At 34.2% G+C, this 14,435-nt stretch overlaps 1 protein-coding gene across 2 annotated transcripts in view; it reads left to right on the forward strand.

The window, feature by feature from the left end:
• ATAD2B (ATPase family AAA domain containing 2B) overlaps nt 1-14,435 on the forward strand; it is a 122,570-nt gene that overhangs the window by 72,315 nt on the left and 35,820 nt on the right. For both annotated transcript variants that reach the window (XM_070451180.1, XM_070451170.1), the window contains one exon: nt 10,317-10,502. In XM_070451180.1, the coding sequence (XP_070307281.1) occupies nt 10,317-10,502 (186 nt within the window). The remainder of the gene's footprint in view (nt 1-10,316; nt 10,503-14,435) is intronic.

The following is a 14,435-nucleotide window of genomic DNA, read 5'->3' on the forward strand; positions in this document are numbered from 1 at the left end:
TTTAAAGGTTAAGATTATTTTGATGCTGGTTAAACTGTTCCAAAGCATAGAAAAAGAAGATGTGAAATCATAAAAAAGAATGATGCTAAACCTTTGAAAGAAATACAAAGAAAATTGTAGACTAATCTCACTTAGACAGTGGTCATAAAGTAAATATTCCAAATTTATCTAGTAGCACACTGAAAGAGTAATGTACTATTACTAAGGCATGCAAAATTGATTCCATTAGATGTGGAGAAATATAAATATTGGAATGAACATATTGAAGTTAAAAATATTTGCCAATAAAATTATACAGTGCTATGAACAAAGATAAAGAATAAAGAGAGAGTATGGACACAAAAGGTGGAAAAAAACAAACTCCAGAATCAAAAAATGTCAAAACCTAAATGAATCATCAGTTTCCTCTCAAAATACTTCTGGGAAGTAAAGTGAAAGTGAAAATCACTCAGTTGTGTCTGACTCTTTGTGATCCCATAGACTATACAGTCCATGGCATTCTCCAGGCCAGAATACTGGAGTGGGTAGCCTTTCCCTTCTCCAGGGGATCTTCCCAACCCAGGTCTCCTGCATTGCAGGCAGATTCTTTACCAGCTGAGCCACAAGGGAAGCCCAAGAATACAGGAGTGGGTAGCCTATCCCTTCTCCAGCGGATCTTCCAGACCCAGGAATCAAACTGGGATCTCCTTTGTTGCAGGTGGATTCTTTACCAACTGAGCTATTAGGGAAGCCCTCTGGGAAGTAAGTATGATATTAAAATAAAGACAGAGCTACATGGCTCTGTGTGGACAAAAAAAAAAAAAAAATTGCCAATGATATGATTGTAGTATTAACTAAAAAACTATTAGGGCCAATAAGAGAATTCTGTAAAGTGGATAATTTCAAAGTTAATGTTGAACTGCATGGGTTCACTTATAGACAGATATTCTTCAACAGTAACTACAAAACGACAAGGTCTGTGGTTGGTTAAATCTGTGGATGTGGAGAAACTCCTAATCCAGAGGGCCTGACTGTAAATTATACACAGATTAACCCCTGCCTGTTCAAGGGTCAACTGCATAATAAAAGGAGAGGTCCCATTTAAAATATTAATAGCAACTAATTTTACCTAGGAGTTAACAATTAATTTGTATGGCCTAAAAGAAGAAAGCTAAAAAGTCATTAGAGGACAGCTGTATAAGTGAAAAGGCATACCTCATTTTTATTTACTATAATTCAAAGTGTAGACTCAAATCATATTGCACAGATTAAAATCTCAGCATATTTGTATTTTTTGTGGCCTTAGACAAGTTGCTTAATTTGTGAGCCTCAATTTTCTCATCTATGAAACAAAGATAATGGTACCACATAAGGTTATTTTGATTATTGAAACAAGCTCATCCAATAGTCTTGGCATACAGTACCCAACAATGACAGGTATCATCATGTTTATCTCTACTGCTACATACAGCTAGTGACTGGTAAGACTCAATGTTGGAGAACCATGAGTTCTTTTCTAAATTAATGTATAAATTAAGTTCAGTCTCAATAATAATCCCCCCCCCAATTTAAGAGGAGACATTAAAAAAAAAGGCCCCCCCCTTTTTTTTTCTCTAGAAAATAAATATGAGCATAGCAAGGAGAATTCTAAAGGAGAAAGTGTAATGAGATATCCCTACCAGATGTTTACAGATGCAGTACAACTGTGGTAATATAATACTTGTACCTGTGCAGAAGCAGACTGACAAACAATAGAACAAAAGTGAGAATCATGCTTAGGCGTGTGTAGAAACGGAGTTTAGTGTCTGATGATGTTAAGTATATGATGATGATGACATTTGATTTCTTAGAATATGTGTGGACTTAGTCTCTCAGTCATGTCTGACTCTTGCGACCCCATAGACTATAACCTGCCAGGCTCCTCTGTCCGTGAGATTGTCCAGGCAAGAACACTGGAGTGGGTTGCCATTTCCTTCTCCAGGGTATCTTCCCCAGCCAGGAATCAAACCCAGGTCTCTTGCACTGCAGGCAGACTCTACTGACTGAGTTACGAGGGAAGCTCTGTATCTTAGAATAGATGGATTATTTAATAAATAGTTTTAGAAAACTGGCTGGCTCTATGAAGGAAAAAGAAAAACTGGATTTTCTGCCCAAAATTTAGGCCCAGTAAATTCTAGATTGTTAGTGGAACTATTAAAGTGTTAGAATAATTCACAAGGTCAGTATATTATCTTGGATATGGGGAAGTAATTTCAAAGCCAAGAAAAATAACAAAATTGACTTTGTAAAGTTTTTAAATTACTCATGACAAAAAACTTTTCTTTAAATAAAATTGATAGATATAACCTGGTAAAGATTTGTATTTGCAACACCTGTCAAGGACAAGTTTCCTAGCTATACAAAAATATATTAAAATCAGGAAGAAGAAAGGATAGCAACCTAATAAGAATTGGGAAAATAGGAGCATACCATTTATAGGGAGAAAAAAGTGGCAAATGCAACCAATAAAATTTTGAAAAGATTCTTTGTCTTACCTATAAGTGGAAAAAAAGCACATTAAAGTAGAAAGATGCTATTTTAAACAACTATCAGACTTGTGAAAATGAAAAACTTGGTAAACCTAATATTGGATATGTGAGCACTCATACTTGGTGAGTGGAAATGTAAACTTATTATTTGACCCAGGAAATTAACATTAAGAAACATTTCCTAAAGATACATTAGCTGTAAGTATTCACTCTTGAATGTACAGGTATATTAATCAAAGCATTGTGTAGAATTAGCAAATAATAAGACAAAAAGAAGCAAACTAAATGTCCTTTTTATGGTGGACTGGCTAAAGTATAGTAACAGGAATACTAAGAAGTCTTTAACAAGAGTGAGGTAAAAGATTTACATAGGCTGATGTGGAAATATGAAGGAGATATTAGTGGTCTCCTTATTGTTAGATATTATAAGTCAATCTAAGTATGATCTTCTTTGTGTTTAAAAAAAAACCTTTAAAAATATATGTCCATGTTTATATATAAGTAGAAATTCATCCAAGAATTACCCTACCCCCCCAAAAAAAACCTGTTAAATAATTGTTGTTTTGGTTTGGGGGAAGGAATTTGGAGGGGGGGCATGAGTAAACTTTGTCATTTTGGTTTACACTCTGCTATATGGTTTAGAATTTTTTTTTCTTTTTACGTGTGTATTTGAAAGTTTCAGGCAAACTGAAAGATAAAAATCACTTTGAAGATAGAACATCTTCTAAGTGAAGAGGGTATTCTCTGTCTAGTTAGTTGTTCCTTATGGCTAATGTGTGTGTATATTCACAGTCATAATACTGGCTTCATGTTAGGTAAGGAAATACTTAGGAATCATAGTAAACTGTATGTTGATCTTATGGGATCCTCGGGGTTTTTTTTTTTTTTTTTTTCTTTTTCTGAATCCTGCTTGGCATCATCAGGCTAAATTTGAATTCTAACTGCATGTTCTTTGGTCTCTTTCACATATCTTGGCTTTTGATACTTTTTTTTTCCATGTTGGTGAGGAGGGTGGAGAGAAGTGTCACTCGGTAGTGGAAAACAACAAAACCCACGTCTATTATTTGGGTTGTGTTCCATTGCATCTAGTGGGTCAAGACAACTCGTCTTCTCTGATTTCACCTATGAGCTTTTGGGTTGGAAGTGCAGCCTCTTCTTGAGTGACCAACACATGGATGTCTAATCTGCCCAGACACTGGGTCAATTTTATAGTCCTGGTAGCTGAAGCTCAGACTTCCTCTGAATACTGACCAGAGACCACATAAACTGTCCCAGTTAATCCCTGACTTTGAATTTTAAGTGCATATTTTATTTATGATAATAAAATATACTATTGTCTTTTCCAGAAAGCTCTTCAAAAATAGACTATTATATAATGAAACTGAGGAATTTTTTTCTTAATTTGAGAAATTAAGAGATTGACAAGCCTGGGTATAAGTAGGTAAAAAAGCATTATGGAGAAAGAGTGCCTGAGTGACAAAATACTGAGGAAAGAGAAACAGAAAAAAACCTTTTCTCTATCCTTCTCTTACCTGTGTTCACTTTCTTTTTTTCCATTTTGGTTTGCTTCTCTTGGTAGCTGGTCCTTTTGTAAACAAGATTATCTCTAAATAGATGTGGAATATAAGGGTTTGATCTGCGGCAAGTTATTCTGTGATTTTCTTTATGTCTGCCTCTGAGATGTGTAATGTAAATTAAATTGGGTTGTTTAATAGTGCAACATGAATGTGACAGGTAGTTTTAAAGGAAAGAAGTCTTAAATCACCTTTAAAGGTTTGTATTTATGTGTGTTAAGATGGAAGGGGCGGAAGAGCCCTACTTCATATTTCTTTATGCCACGGGGATCATGTTTAGTTTTATGCTTTTTCTTTAAAACATCCACACACAAGCAGACATATGACAAAACTTTTTTTCCTGAATGCCTCGGCTATTGATTAATTTTATCGGTTGCATGAAAAGTGGTAGAGGAGTTAGTTTCTGCTGTAGGGATTTCTCATTGTTTCTTAAAGTTCAATGAGAATGAGAATTTCCTGGAGGTGCTTATTAAAATTTCTGATTCTCTGGCTCCACACCCAGAGATTCTGATTCATGAAATTTGAGATGAGCCCAGAAACCTACACTTTAAATGTGCATCCCAGTTGTTACTATTTTAAGTCTTCAGTAAATAAACACTTAGAAATATAGTTTTAGCTCAGGGGTTCCCAACCCCAGGGCCATAGCTGACTGGTACCAGCCTGTGGCCTGTTTGGAACCGGGCTGCATAGCAGGAGGTGAGTGAAATTTGATCTGTATTTACAGTCGCTCCCCATTGCTGGCATTACTGCCTAAGCTAAGCCTCTTGTCAGATCAGCAGCTGCATAATAAATGTAATGCACTTGAATCATCTCAATATCCATGCCCACCACCTCCCCCTCATGGAAAAATTGTGCCAAAAAATTCCCTGGTGCCAAAAAAAAGTTTGAAAAAGAGTTGGGGACTGCTGTTTTTGCTGATGACTGGACAGTAGTTTGACATTTATAACTGAAACAATTACCAGAGTTCATAAAGTAGCTCTATGTGTGAGCATCTCTGTATGTATTTTACTGAACATTTCATAGTCTTCCAAAGACTCTGAGGGTAGGAGAATGGAAACTGATGTAGCCTGGAAGATTTGTGGTTGTCCCAGTCAGTTCACAAGTAATTATTGAGCCCCTACAACGAGGCCGGAGATGTTAGTATCTGCAGTTAAAGATATTTCTGTGTTAGCACTCTCTGAAAAATAAAAATAGCAGCTCTAATGAGGTGGACAAACCTAGCACTACAGAGTGAAGTAAATCAGAAAGAGAAAGACAAATATTGTATAATAATGCATACATATGAAATATAGAATGATGGTACTGATGAATCTATCTACAGGGAAGCAGTGGAGATATAGACATAGACAACAGACTTTTGAAGCTGGGGGAGAAGGTGGGATGATTTGAGAGAGTAGCACTGAAACATAGAGATTACCATATATAAAATAGATAGCCAGTGGGAATTTGTATATGACATAGGGAACTTAAAGCTGGTGCTCTATGACAACCTAGGTGGTGGAATGGGCAGGGAGGTGGGAGGGAGGTTTAAGAGGGAGGAAACATATATGTACCTATGGCTGATTCATATTGTTGATGTATGGCAGAAACCATCACAGTATAGTAAAGTAATTATCCTCCAATTGAAAATAAAATGTTTTAAAAATAGCAACAACTATGAGTCCCTTTTACTGACATTTTCAGATGTTTTGTTTTTCCTCTCTTGTATTATTTCCATTGCTGATTTAGGAAAAAAGTGATCGATGAATGTGTTACTTAATGTTTTCATTACTATCGAGGTATAATTGAATCAATAAATTTACATATAACCTGTCAAAAGCTTTGGAGTTTGGGTATGTTGTTACGAGTAATTTCACATGGTCAGTAAGGTTTTTTGAAGGGTAAAAATTTTAGTATTTATTTTTCCCCAGAAAGAAATTGTATCTGGAAATTCTCAGGGAAAATCCATTTTGGTTACGTGGCATTAAGGAATTAATATACTTACCTATGTGTATACTTTGGATGTTGTTGTGTTTGTGAAAGAGGATTTCTGGGTTTCTCCATAACACTGTGTATGCTGGGGATACTCTTGTGTTTGTGTACATGGCTACACATCTGTGTTTTGCTATAGCACTTTTTTTTTTCTTGGAGTTGTAAACAAATTAAATTATCCTGGCCCAAATTGTGTCACATTTGCTGAAATTATTGAAGTTTTTAGCAATGAAATATCAGAAAGGGAACTTGGGTGTTTTAATTTTCAAGAAATGTTGAGTTCAGAAACTCTAGTATAGCTGTGTTTCTTAACAGGCTGATTTTATATGCTTGTAAAGAAATTGGACTTTTTATTTCTTGAATCCTAAATCTTCAAACCTCAGGCAGTGCCTTATTTTCACAGAGATGCTCAAAATGTAATAAGTGACACATATGGAATAAAGTTATCGATAATGGAGACATAGTATTATTTGAACTTTTTTTTTGATATCATGGTTTAAGGAATTAAATTTAAATAGTACTTTTTAATTTTTATAAAAATTGAGAATAAATTAGCCCCCAAGATTTTTCTTTTACTTATGTCTTATAATTTTAGTACATTCATAATATTGTAAAGTGACCAAGACAAATTCTGGAAATTTATTGATGACACAAAGTTGTTTTTCTTATGTAGCCCCTTTTAGGAAAGTGAAAACTGTACTGGCTTGGAGCTTTCTGCTTCATGCACCTTTGCATTTATAATTAGTCTAGTTTTCAGGTTTTAAAGTGGCTTGTTATAGGCTGTATATTCTTAATTTTTTAAAGATACAGTTAATTTTCATGCACTGAACATTTTAATTTGGTATCTGGTGTACTGATTTGAAATTTAGTTTTTGAACTAAGGACTCATAAATACAAGTGCAGTTTATATTGTTAGTGCTTCCTTCATGGATACTTCTAATCTCAATGGCCCAATTTTTGCCTTTCATATCATCAATACTCGGAGAAAAGAGTTTGTGTTTTTTTTTTCAAATAAAGAAATTTTTTAAAAAAAAGTTATATACAGGACTATAATGTCTGGGAGAGGAAGAGGCCAGAAGTTTATTGTTTAAAGAATCAAAATGAACATTCACATACACTGGTGTTCATTCATTTATTTGTGCAAGAGTGCTGGTCATGTCAGAGGTATTTTGAAACGGTTGGTTCAGTAATTTGGCCTACTGTCTTTTTTTCTCTATAACAGTTTTTCTGTTTTCTACTACACCTTGCACATCCACCAATCCAAGACACCCTGTAGGTGAGTATTTTTCTAGTTATCAAATGGCATCACTTGTTCCCAAGACAGTTGCCGCTTCACTAAAACTAGGCTTTATTTTTCTCCTATGAAATATTTAATTAATTGATTTCACAGAGTGTATCTTATTCCATGGGACTTCCCTTGTGACTCAGTGGTGAAGAATCCGCCTGCCAATGCAGGACACCTGGTTTTGATCCCTGGGTCGGGAAGATCCCCTGGAGAAGGAATTGGCAACCTACTCCAGTATTGTTGCCTGGGAAATCCCATGGACAAAGGAGCCTGGAGGGCTTCAGTCCATGGGGTCACAAAAGAGTCAGACATGGCTTAGTGACTAAACAACCACCACAACTATCTTATTCTACAACTTCTAAAATTACCTGCAAACTGCTGAAGAGCTGACTTTACATTTAAAAACACACACACACACACACACACAATATGATTAAACTTTTTAATCAGTTTTTAAATACTGTCCTCAGAGTCTATTCTTTTTGAAATTTCATTTCAAAAACAGGAGAATTAGGATAGGTTGACTATTTAAAGAAAATACAAACGTTTATTTTAACATTCAGAGTTAAAATAGAATAAGGAGTTAAGAAGGAAATTTGTTTTAGTAGCATTTTAAAATTTTTCTGGAAATTAAGGATGTTTTTCCTTTAAAAGTTTCAGAGAAAACTATTCCCTGATTATTGATATTGCATGTAATTAGATTAATTCTTGATTCATGTAATTATATATTCATGGACAAGAAAGTCTGAGCCTTTTTATTTTTTTATATTTATCTTAGACTTTTTTCCTGATTATTTTTTCCCCTCTAGGTTTTCAAATATAATTTCAAAAAGTTCTAATAAAGATGCTTTCCTAAAGTCTTTGGAAATAAATAGGGTAATGAAGTATCATTATCTTATTCAGTGTTCTAATTTTGAGAGGTTTGAATGAGAAAAGGAAATAAATAGAAATATCCCTCAACTCTTTTACAGTTGGTGATACTTATTTTATATATGTAGTTCAACCTTGCAGATATGTTTGAAACTCCTACATTACTGCACTGTTTAACTTATGGTTCTGGAAAATTGTTTATTATCATTTAAACTGTTGCTTTGCCCGTACTCTCGGGTCTTTGCTAGCAGGTAGATGTTCTCAGTCCATATATTAGTAGAAAATCTAACCTACAAATACTAGAATTAGCAAGGCAAATTTAATATTTAAAAAAAGGCATGTTTTCTCATCTTTCCCTGGGCATGTGGTAACCTGCACGGCTGAATTATGTAGGTAGTTTTGTGAGGTTTCTTAGTAAGCTGTAGAGTTTGTTAGTCTTTTTCATATAATCACCTTTTTCTTCCTGCTGGCTTTCCCTTGTTTTATCAGCAATAGCCATTGGTCACTGTCTTCTACATACCATGCCTGATTTGCGTGGCATGTAGTAAAATTAAAAACATTTTTTGGAATCAAATACCTCTCTTGCCTTTGTGCTCCTGTGTGGTTCCTTCCTTTTGCCAACATTTATGCTTGTTTTTCTCTTGTGAATCTTCTACATGAACTTTGGTAAATAATAATCCTTGAATTTCAAGTTCCAGGATAAGAGGGTGTGTGTTTGCAGAAAAGATCAAAATTTGAAGGTCCTGAAGGAGTTGTACTGTACAACTGTTCTGGATTGGTGGATATGCAAATGTTAAAAGAAGGGAAGGAACAAATATTACTTTTGATGTGAATGATCATAACATCTACATTTCCAATTAGGGGGAAATTTTTATTTTAGCGTCTTTCATCTGGCTTATTATTAAATTGGCAGCACATTTTATTTTACACAGGAGATTTAAAACTATATAAAATATAATATTTGAAAAATTCGTGCAAGTGGTAGGCTTACTCATTAAAGAAAAATAGTCCTTCTGAATCTTAGAAATGTTTTGATAATCATTTAAACTATTTGGTTCTCATTTCTGTATCTTGCACATTACATAGGCTGATTGAAATGTGTTTAAGAGAAGATAGAGAATTTTAGAAGTAGAATTCTTATATTGAAGAGAGAGAGACAGGTTTATTTTTTTCTGGCTGCACCACATGGCATGTGGATCTTAGACCCCAACCAGGGATCAAACCTGTGCCCTGAATTTGAAGCATGAAATCTTAACCACTGGACAGCCAGGGAAGTCCCTGATAGTCAGATTTTTAACTTAAAGGTACTGAAGAGATGTCATATTAACCTGTAAGAATTTATTGATGGACTATTGAGTTGTTGTTGACTTTTATGGAAAACGGCAGTAGTTCTGTCTGGCAACTTATTAATTGCCAGCCTGGTCTTTATTTGCATGTGTTGGCAGACTGTGACTGAAGCTATGGTTAAGACTCTTTTTAACACCTGGGGAAACTTTATTTTCTACTTTCTGAAGTGGAGTGTCTCATAGTTTTTTGCTAATTTATTTATTGCTTTTTAGAGATTAAAGGTATTTTGTGAGTATTTTATAGAAGATTGAATTAAGGTTATGGGAGGTAAACAAGTGGTTCAGCCGAATAGTTTTAATTTTAAGCTTTAGGGTGGCATATCTTGGTAAAATATTTAATCCATATGTTGAGTGATTTTAGGCAGTGTGCACAAACATGTAAACTATGTCTTCTTTTTCTTCTTTGTGCTTCCTGATAATCACTCTTACGTAGGTGACATATAGGTTGCATGCTTATGTCTTTATTTGCAGCATTATAGTGGTGTTTTACTTTATGTGATAGAGAGATGGAGCAATATGATACCTTTACACTCTTAATACATACTGAGTAGGAAGAGTAACAAAAAATTCTCCTTTTCTTAGGTGGGATAAGGGTAGATACAAGTTAAATGTATGGTTTGTGCATTATGTCTTGAACAACTTAAATATTGAAGCTGACAGTGATAGTAACAGGCCTGACACATTTAATGTATTGGGAAGTTACTGTGTAGACTTTAGAATAATTTCTACTTGAATTTTTAATGCCAGTTCTTTCCTTAATTAGATTTTTCGTGAAGCTCGAAGAACAGTACCTAGTATTGTTTACATGCCTCACATTGGTGATTGGTGGGAAGCTGTCAGTGAAACTGTGAGAGCAACTTTTCTGACTCTGCTACAAGATATACCGTCATTTTCACCCATATTTCTGTTGTCTACCTCTGAAACCATGTACAGTGAACTGCCTGAAGAGGTAAGAACTGACTAAATATTTATGTTTTCTTATGGTTTTAAAATAGTTTTCCTTGTAATTTGACATATTTTAGTTACCATAAAATCAATACTGTCAAGGTTCATGCCTTGGTTTTACCAAATATTAGCCATGTGACTTGTTTTTTTTTTTTTTTTCATGTGACTTGTTAATTAACTTTTTAAGTTTCAGTTTGTTATTTTTTGATGTATATTTTGATATATTCCGCAGTGTTGTTATGAATTATGAGATAATTCATGCTTAGACTGGACTATGATGTATATAGTAACCACTAAGAACACCTTAGCTTATCGTCATCAGTGCCATTATAATGATCCTTCTCCTTCTTACCGTCTGTTAGATTATTTGGTGGGATTTGACCTTTCCTTTCTTTCATTGGTAGCATCCTGTTGTGCATATTTTTAAAACCTGATATTTTGCATTTGAATTCAAATCCAACTCAATAGTAAAGAATACCTTAAGGTAAAAATCACAGTTGTTTCAGGAAAAAATGAGATCAACTTGTGAATGAAATTGCTTTTTAAGAAGTTATTTTAACATTCTGAGCATACTAGGTTTTGAGATAATCTCTTTTAGAAGTGCTTAGAAATATTTTGCCCAAGCAACACAGTTCTTATAAAAGCTTTATATGTTTCAAATTTTATAGTCTAAATCTTGATTATATAGAATTTTATGATTCAGATTTTTTTTACCAAGTTCTTTTGTTCTGTTTCAGCTCTTTTTATATATCTTGCTAAAGTGAATTTGTACAACTTACTGCTCTTGTAAGAAAAGTATATTAAATGTAGAATATTTCTCTTTTTTTTATTCAGAGTCTGATATTATTGAGACCATTAATCAGAATTTTTTTTTCTTTAATCACAAGGAGTGGTAAAGTTTAGTGGAAAGATGTGTGCAGTAATAGTCAGAAAAATACACTTGTTGGTGTGACATAATATATGTGAATTTATTTTGAAAACTACAGAGCTACAAAATGTTTGGTATTATATTAGTATTATGAAGTAGGAATGCTTTTGAAATGATTTAGGAGAATGGACTGAACCTGGACATAACTGAACGTAGGAGCTGCATCTTAAAATTTGATCCTCTCAACTAGTTTTATTATAATTTTATAAAAATTAAAGAAAATTAGAATAATTAAGCATTCTAGGCAGAAATATATACTTGCCTGAAGTGACCCTATATTGTTAAAAAATTTGTAAATAAAAGTATTACTAAACCTATCTTTATGATACAGCAGTTTTAATTTTGCATATTCTTGTTTATTTGCATGTGATTTTATTGTTTTATAAAAGCTAACATTGCATTATATACATTTTCAGTGTTGCTATATTGTTATACTTTTTTTGTGAATTCCAATATCCTTGATTAATAGCTAAAATACTAGAAATTTACTAGCATTGAATCCTAAAATTTCAGCACCCACCCTCCCATCTTCTGTATTCTTCACCCTTATTATACCAAATAGTTACTAAAGGTATCAAGGATAGTCACTGTGGGACAAAGTGACACACTTATTTTTTTTTTCCATTTATTTTTATTAGTTGGAGGCTAATTACTTTACATCATTGCAGTGGTTTTTGTCATACATTGACATGAATTAGCCATGGATTTACATGTATTCCCCATCCTGGTCCCCCCTCCCACCTCCCTCTCCACCCTGATCCCTCTGGGTCTTCCCAGTGCACCAGGCCCGAGCACTTGTCTCATGCATCCAACCTGGGCTGGTGATCTGTTTCACCCTAGATAATATACATGTTTCGATGCTGTTCTCTTGAAACATCCCACCCTCGCCTTCTCCCAGAGTCCACAAGTCTGTTCTATACATCTGAGTCTCTTTTTCTGTTTTGCAAATAGGGTTATCGTTACCATCTTTCTAAATTCCATATATATGTGTTAGTATACTGTAATGGTCTTTATCTTTCTGGCTTACTTCGCTCTGTATAATGGGCTCCAGTTTCATCCATCTCATTAGAACTGATTCAAATGAATTCTTTTTAATGGCTGAGTAATATTCCATGGTGTATATGTACCACAGCTTCCTCATCCATTCGTCTGCTGATGGTCATCTAGGTTGCTTCCATGTCCTGGCTATTATAAACAGTGACACACTTATTAGTGGGGTGAAGATTATGGAGATTTTGTTAGATTACTGGTTACAATATATATTTTATATTAATTTATATTAGAAAAGCCTCCTCTGCCCCAAGCCTTTCATTTTAATTTCAGCTTTGCATTAGTATATTGTTCTGTTTCGGTCACAGACAAAGATAGTAGTGAATAATACTTAGTGCGTATTGATAAATATTTGGTTAATAAGTAAAAAGCATAGAGAGTTGCCAACTGAGTGACTAGCTTATTAGCAAGGTGCCAGATTGATGGAAGAAAAACTAAGTGATTCTAAAAGAAAGAAATGGCCAGTTACTATAGTGTATTTAAGAAAATTCAGTGGTAAATTAAAATAACAGTAAGATACAGATTAAAAAAGAAGGGTTTCATAAACTGTCTTTAGGACAGTTCTTAGTAATAGATTTAAATAAAAAACATTCATTTAAGTTCAGCAATGCCATTTATAGATAAGTAGTTTTTCATACATAAACAAAAAAGATGGAATACAAACAGCACAAAAAGTATCATAACCTTTCTTCATGGACAGAGGTTTTAGGAACAGACACAAAGATACAGCACAGACAACACAAAAGATACAAGAATATTTATCATAGCTTTTCTTCATAGATTGGAAACTAAATATTCTATAGTAGGGGATTGGTTAGATCATAGTAGATTCCTTCCATGAAATACAGTGAGACCATTAAAAATATTGATGTAGAAAACATTTAATGTCATGGAAAGATGCTTGACTATATTGCTAAAAATGATAGGCATTGTATCAGTATGTATGGCATTATCTGGGTTTATATAGAAATAATTATGTATTATATAGTCATATATATAAATAAAACTATATGTAACTATTAATAATAGTAATTATCACTGTATCTTAAGATTTTAGTTGTTTTTGTTATCTGTTTTCTAAATCTTCTGTAATAAATGCTACTTACTGTTCTCATCAGGAAATAAACTCATTCAGAGATGAAAAGGTTCTCTACTCAATTTTTAAAAACAAAGTCATCATGGGGCTAATAGGGATACAAAAATGTTTTCTTTCTGTGGGACAAAGTGACAATTTCATCCTTTAGAGCCCTTTTAAAATTCTCTTGTAAATGTGTCTTTGTATCTTTCCCTCTTTTCTAAGTCCAGAGTTCAGTGTCGCTCAGTCGTGTCTGACTCTTTGTGACTCCATGAACCGCGGCACGCCAGGCCTCCCTGTCCATCACCAACTCCCTGAGTTTACCCAGACTCATGTCCATTGAGTCGGTGATGCCATCCAACCATCTCATCTTCTGTCGTGCCCTTCTCCTCCTGCCCTTAATCTTTCCCAGCATCAGGGTCTTTTCAAATGAATCAACTCTTCGCATCAGGTAGCCAAAGTATGTAGTTTCAGCTTCAACATCAGTCCTTCCAATAAACACCCAGGACTGATCTCCTTTAGGGTGGACTGGTTGGATCTCCTTGCAGTCCAAGGGACTCTGAAGGGTCTTCTCCAACACCACAGTTCAAAAGGATCAATTCTTCTGTGCTCAACTTTCTTTGTAGTCCAACTCTCACATCCATACATGACTACTGAAAAAACCATGGCCTTGACTAGACGGACTTTATTTTTCGTTCTATCTTAAATATTATATATGAATGTGTTTCATAGTAGAAATAGTAATATTAGTAGAATAATATGTTTAAGTAAATATGCATGTACTGGAGGGAATATTTTCAAAGTTTTTTTTACTGATGAGGCATTTCATTACCCTCCAAAATTGGAAATCATTGTTCTAGATGGACTGTTATCAAATTGTGATC

This window comes from Odocoileus virginianus, chromosome 2, assembly GCF_023699985.2.
Source record: "Odocoileus virginianus isolate 20LAN1187 ecotype Illinois chromosome 2, Ovbor_1.2, whole genome shotgun sequence".
Classification (NCBI taxonomy): Eukaryota; Metazoa; Chordata; class Mammalia; order Artiodactyla; family Cervidae; genus Odocoileus; species Odocoileus virginianus.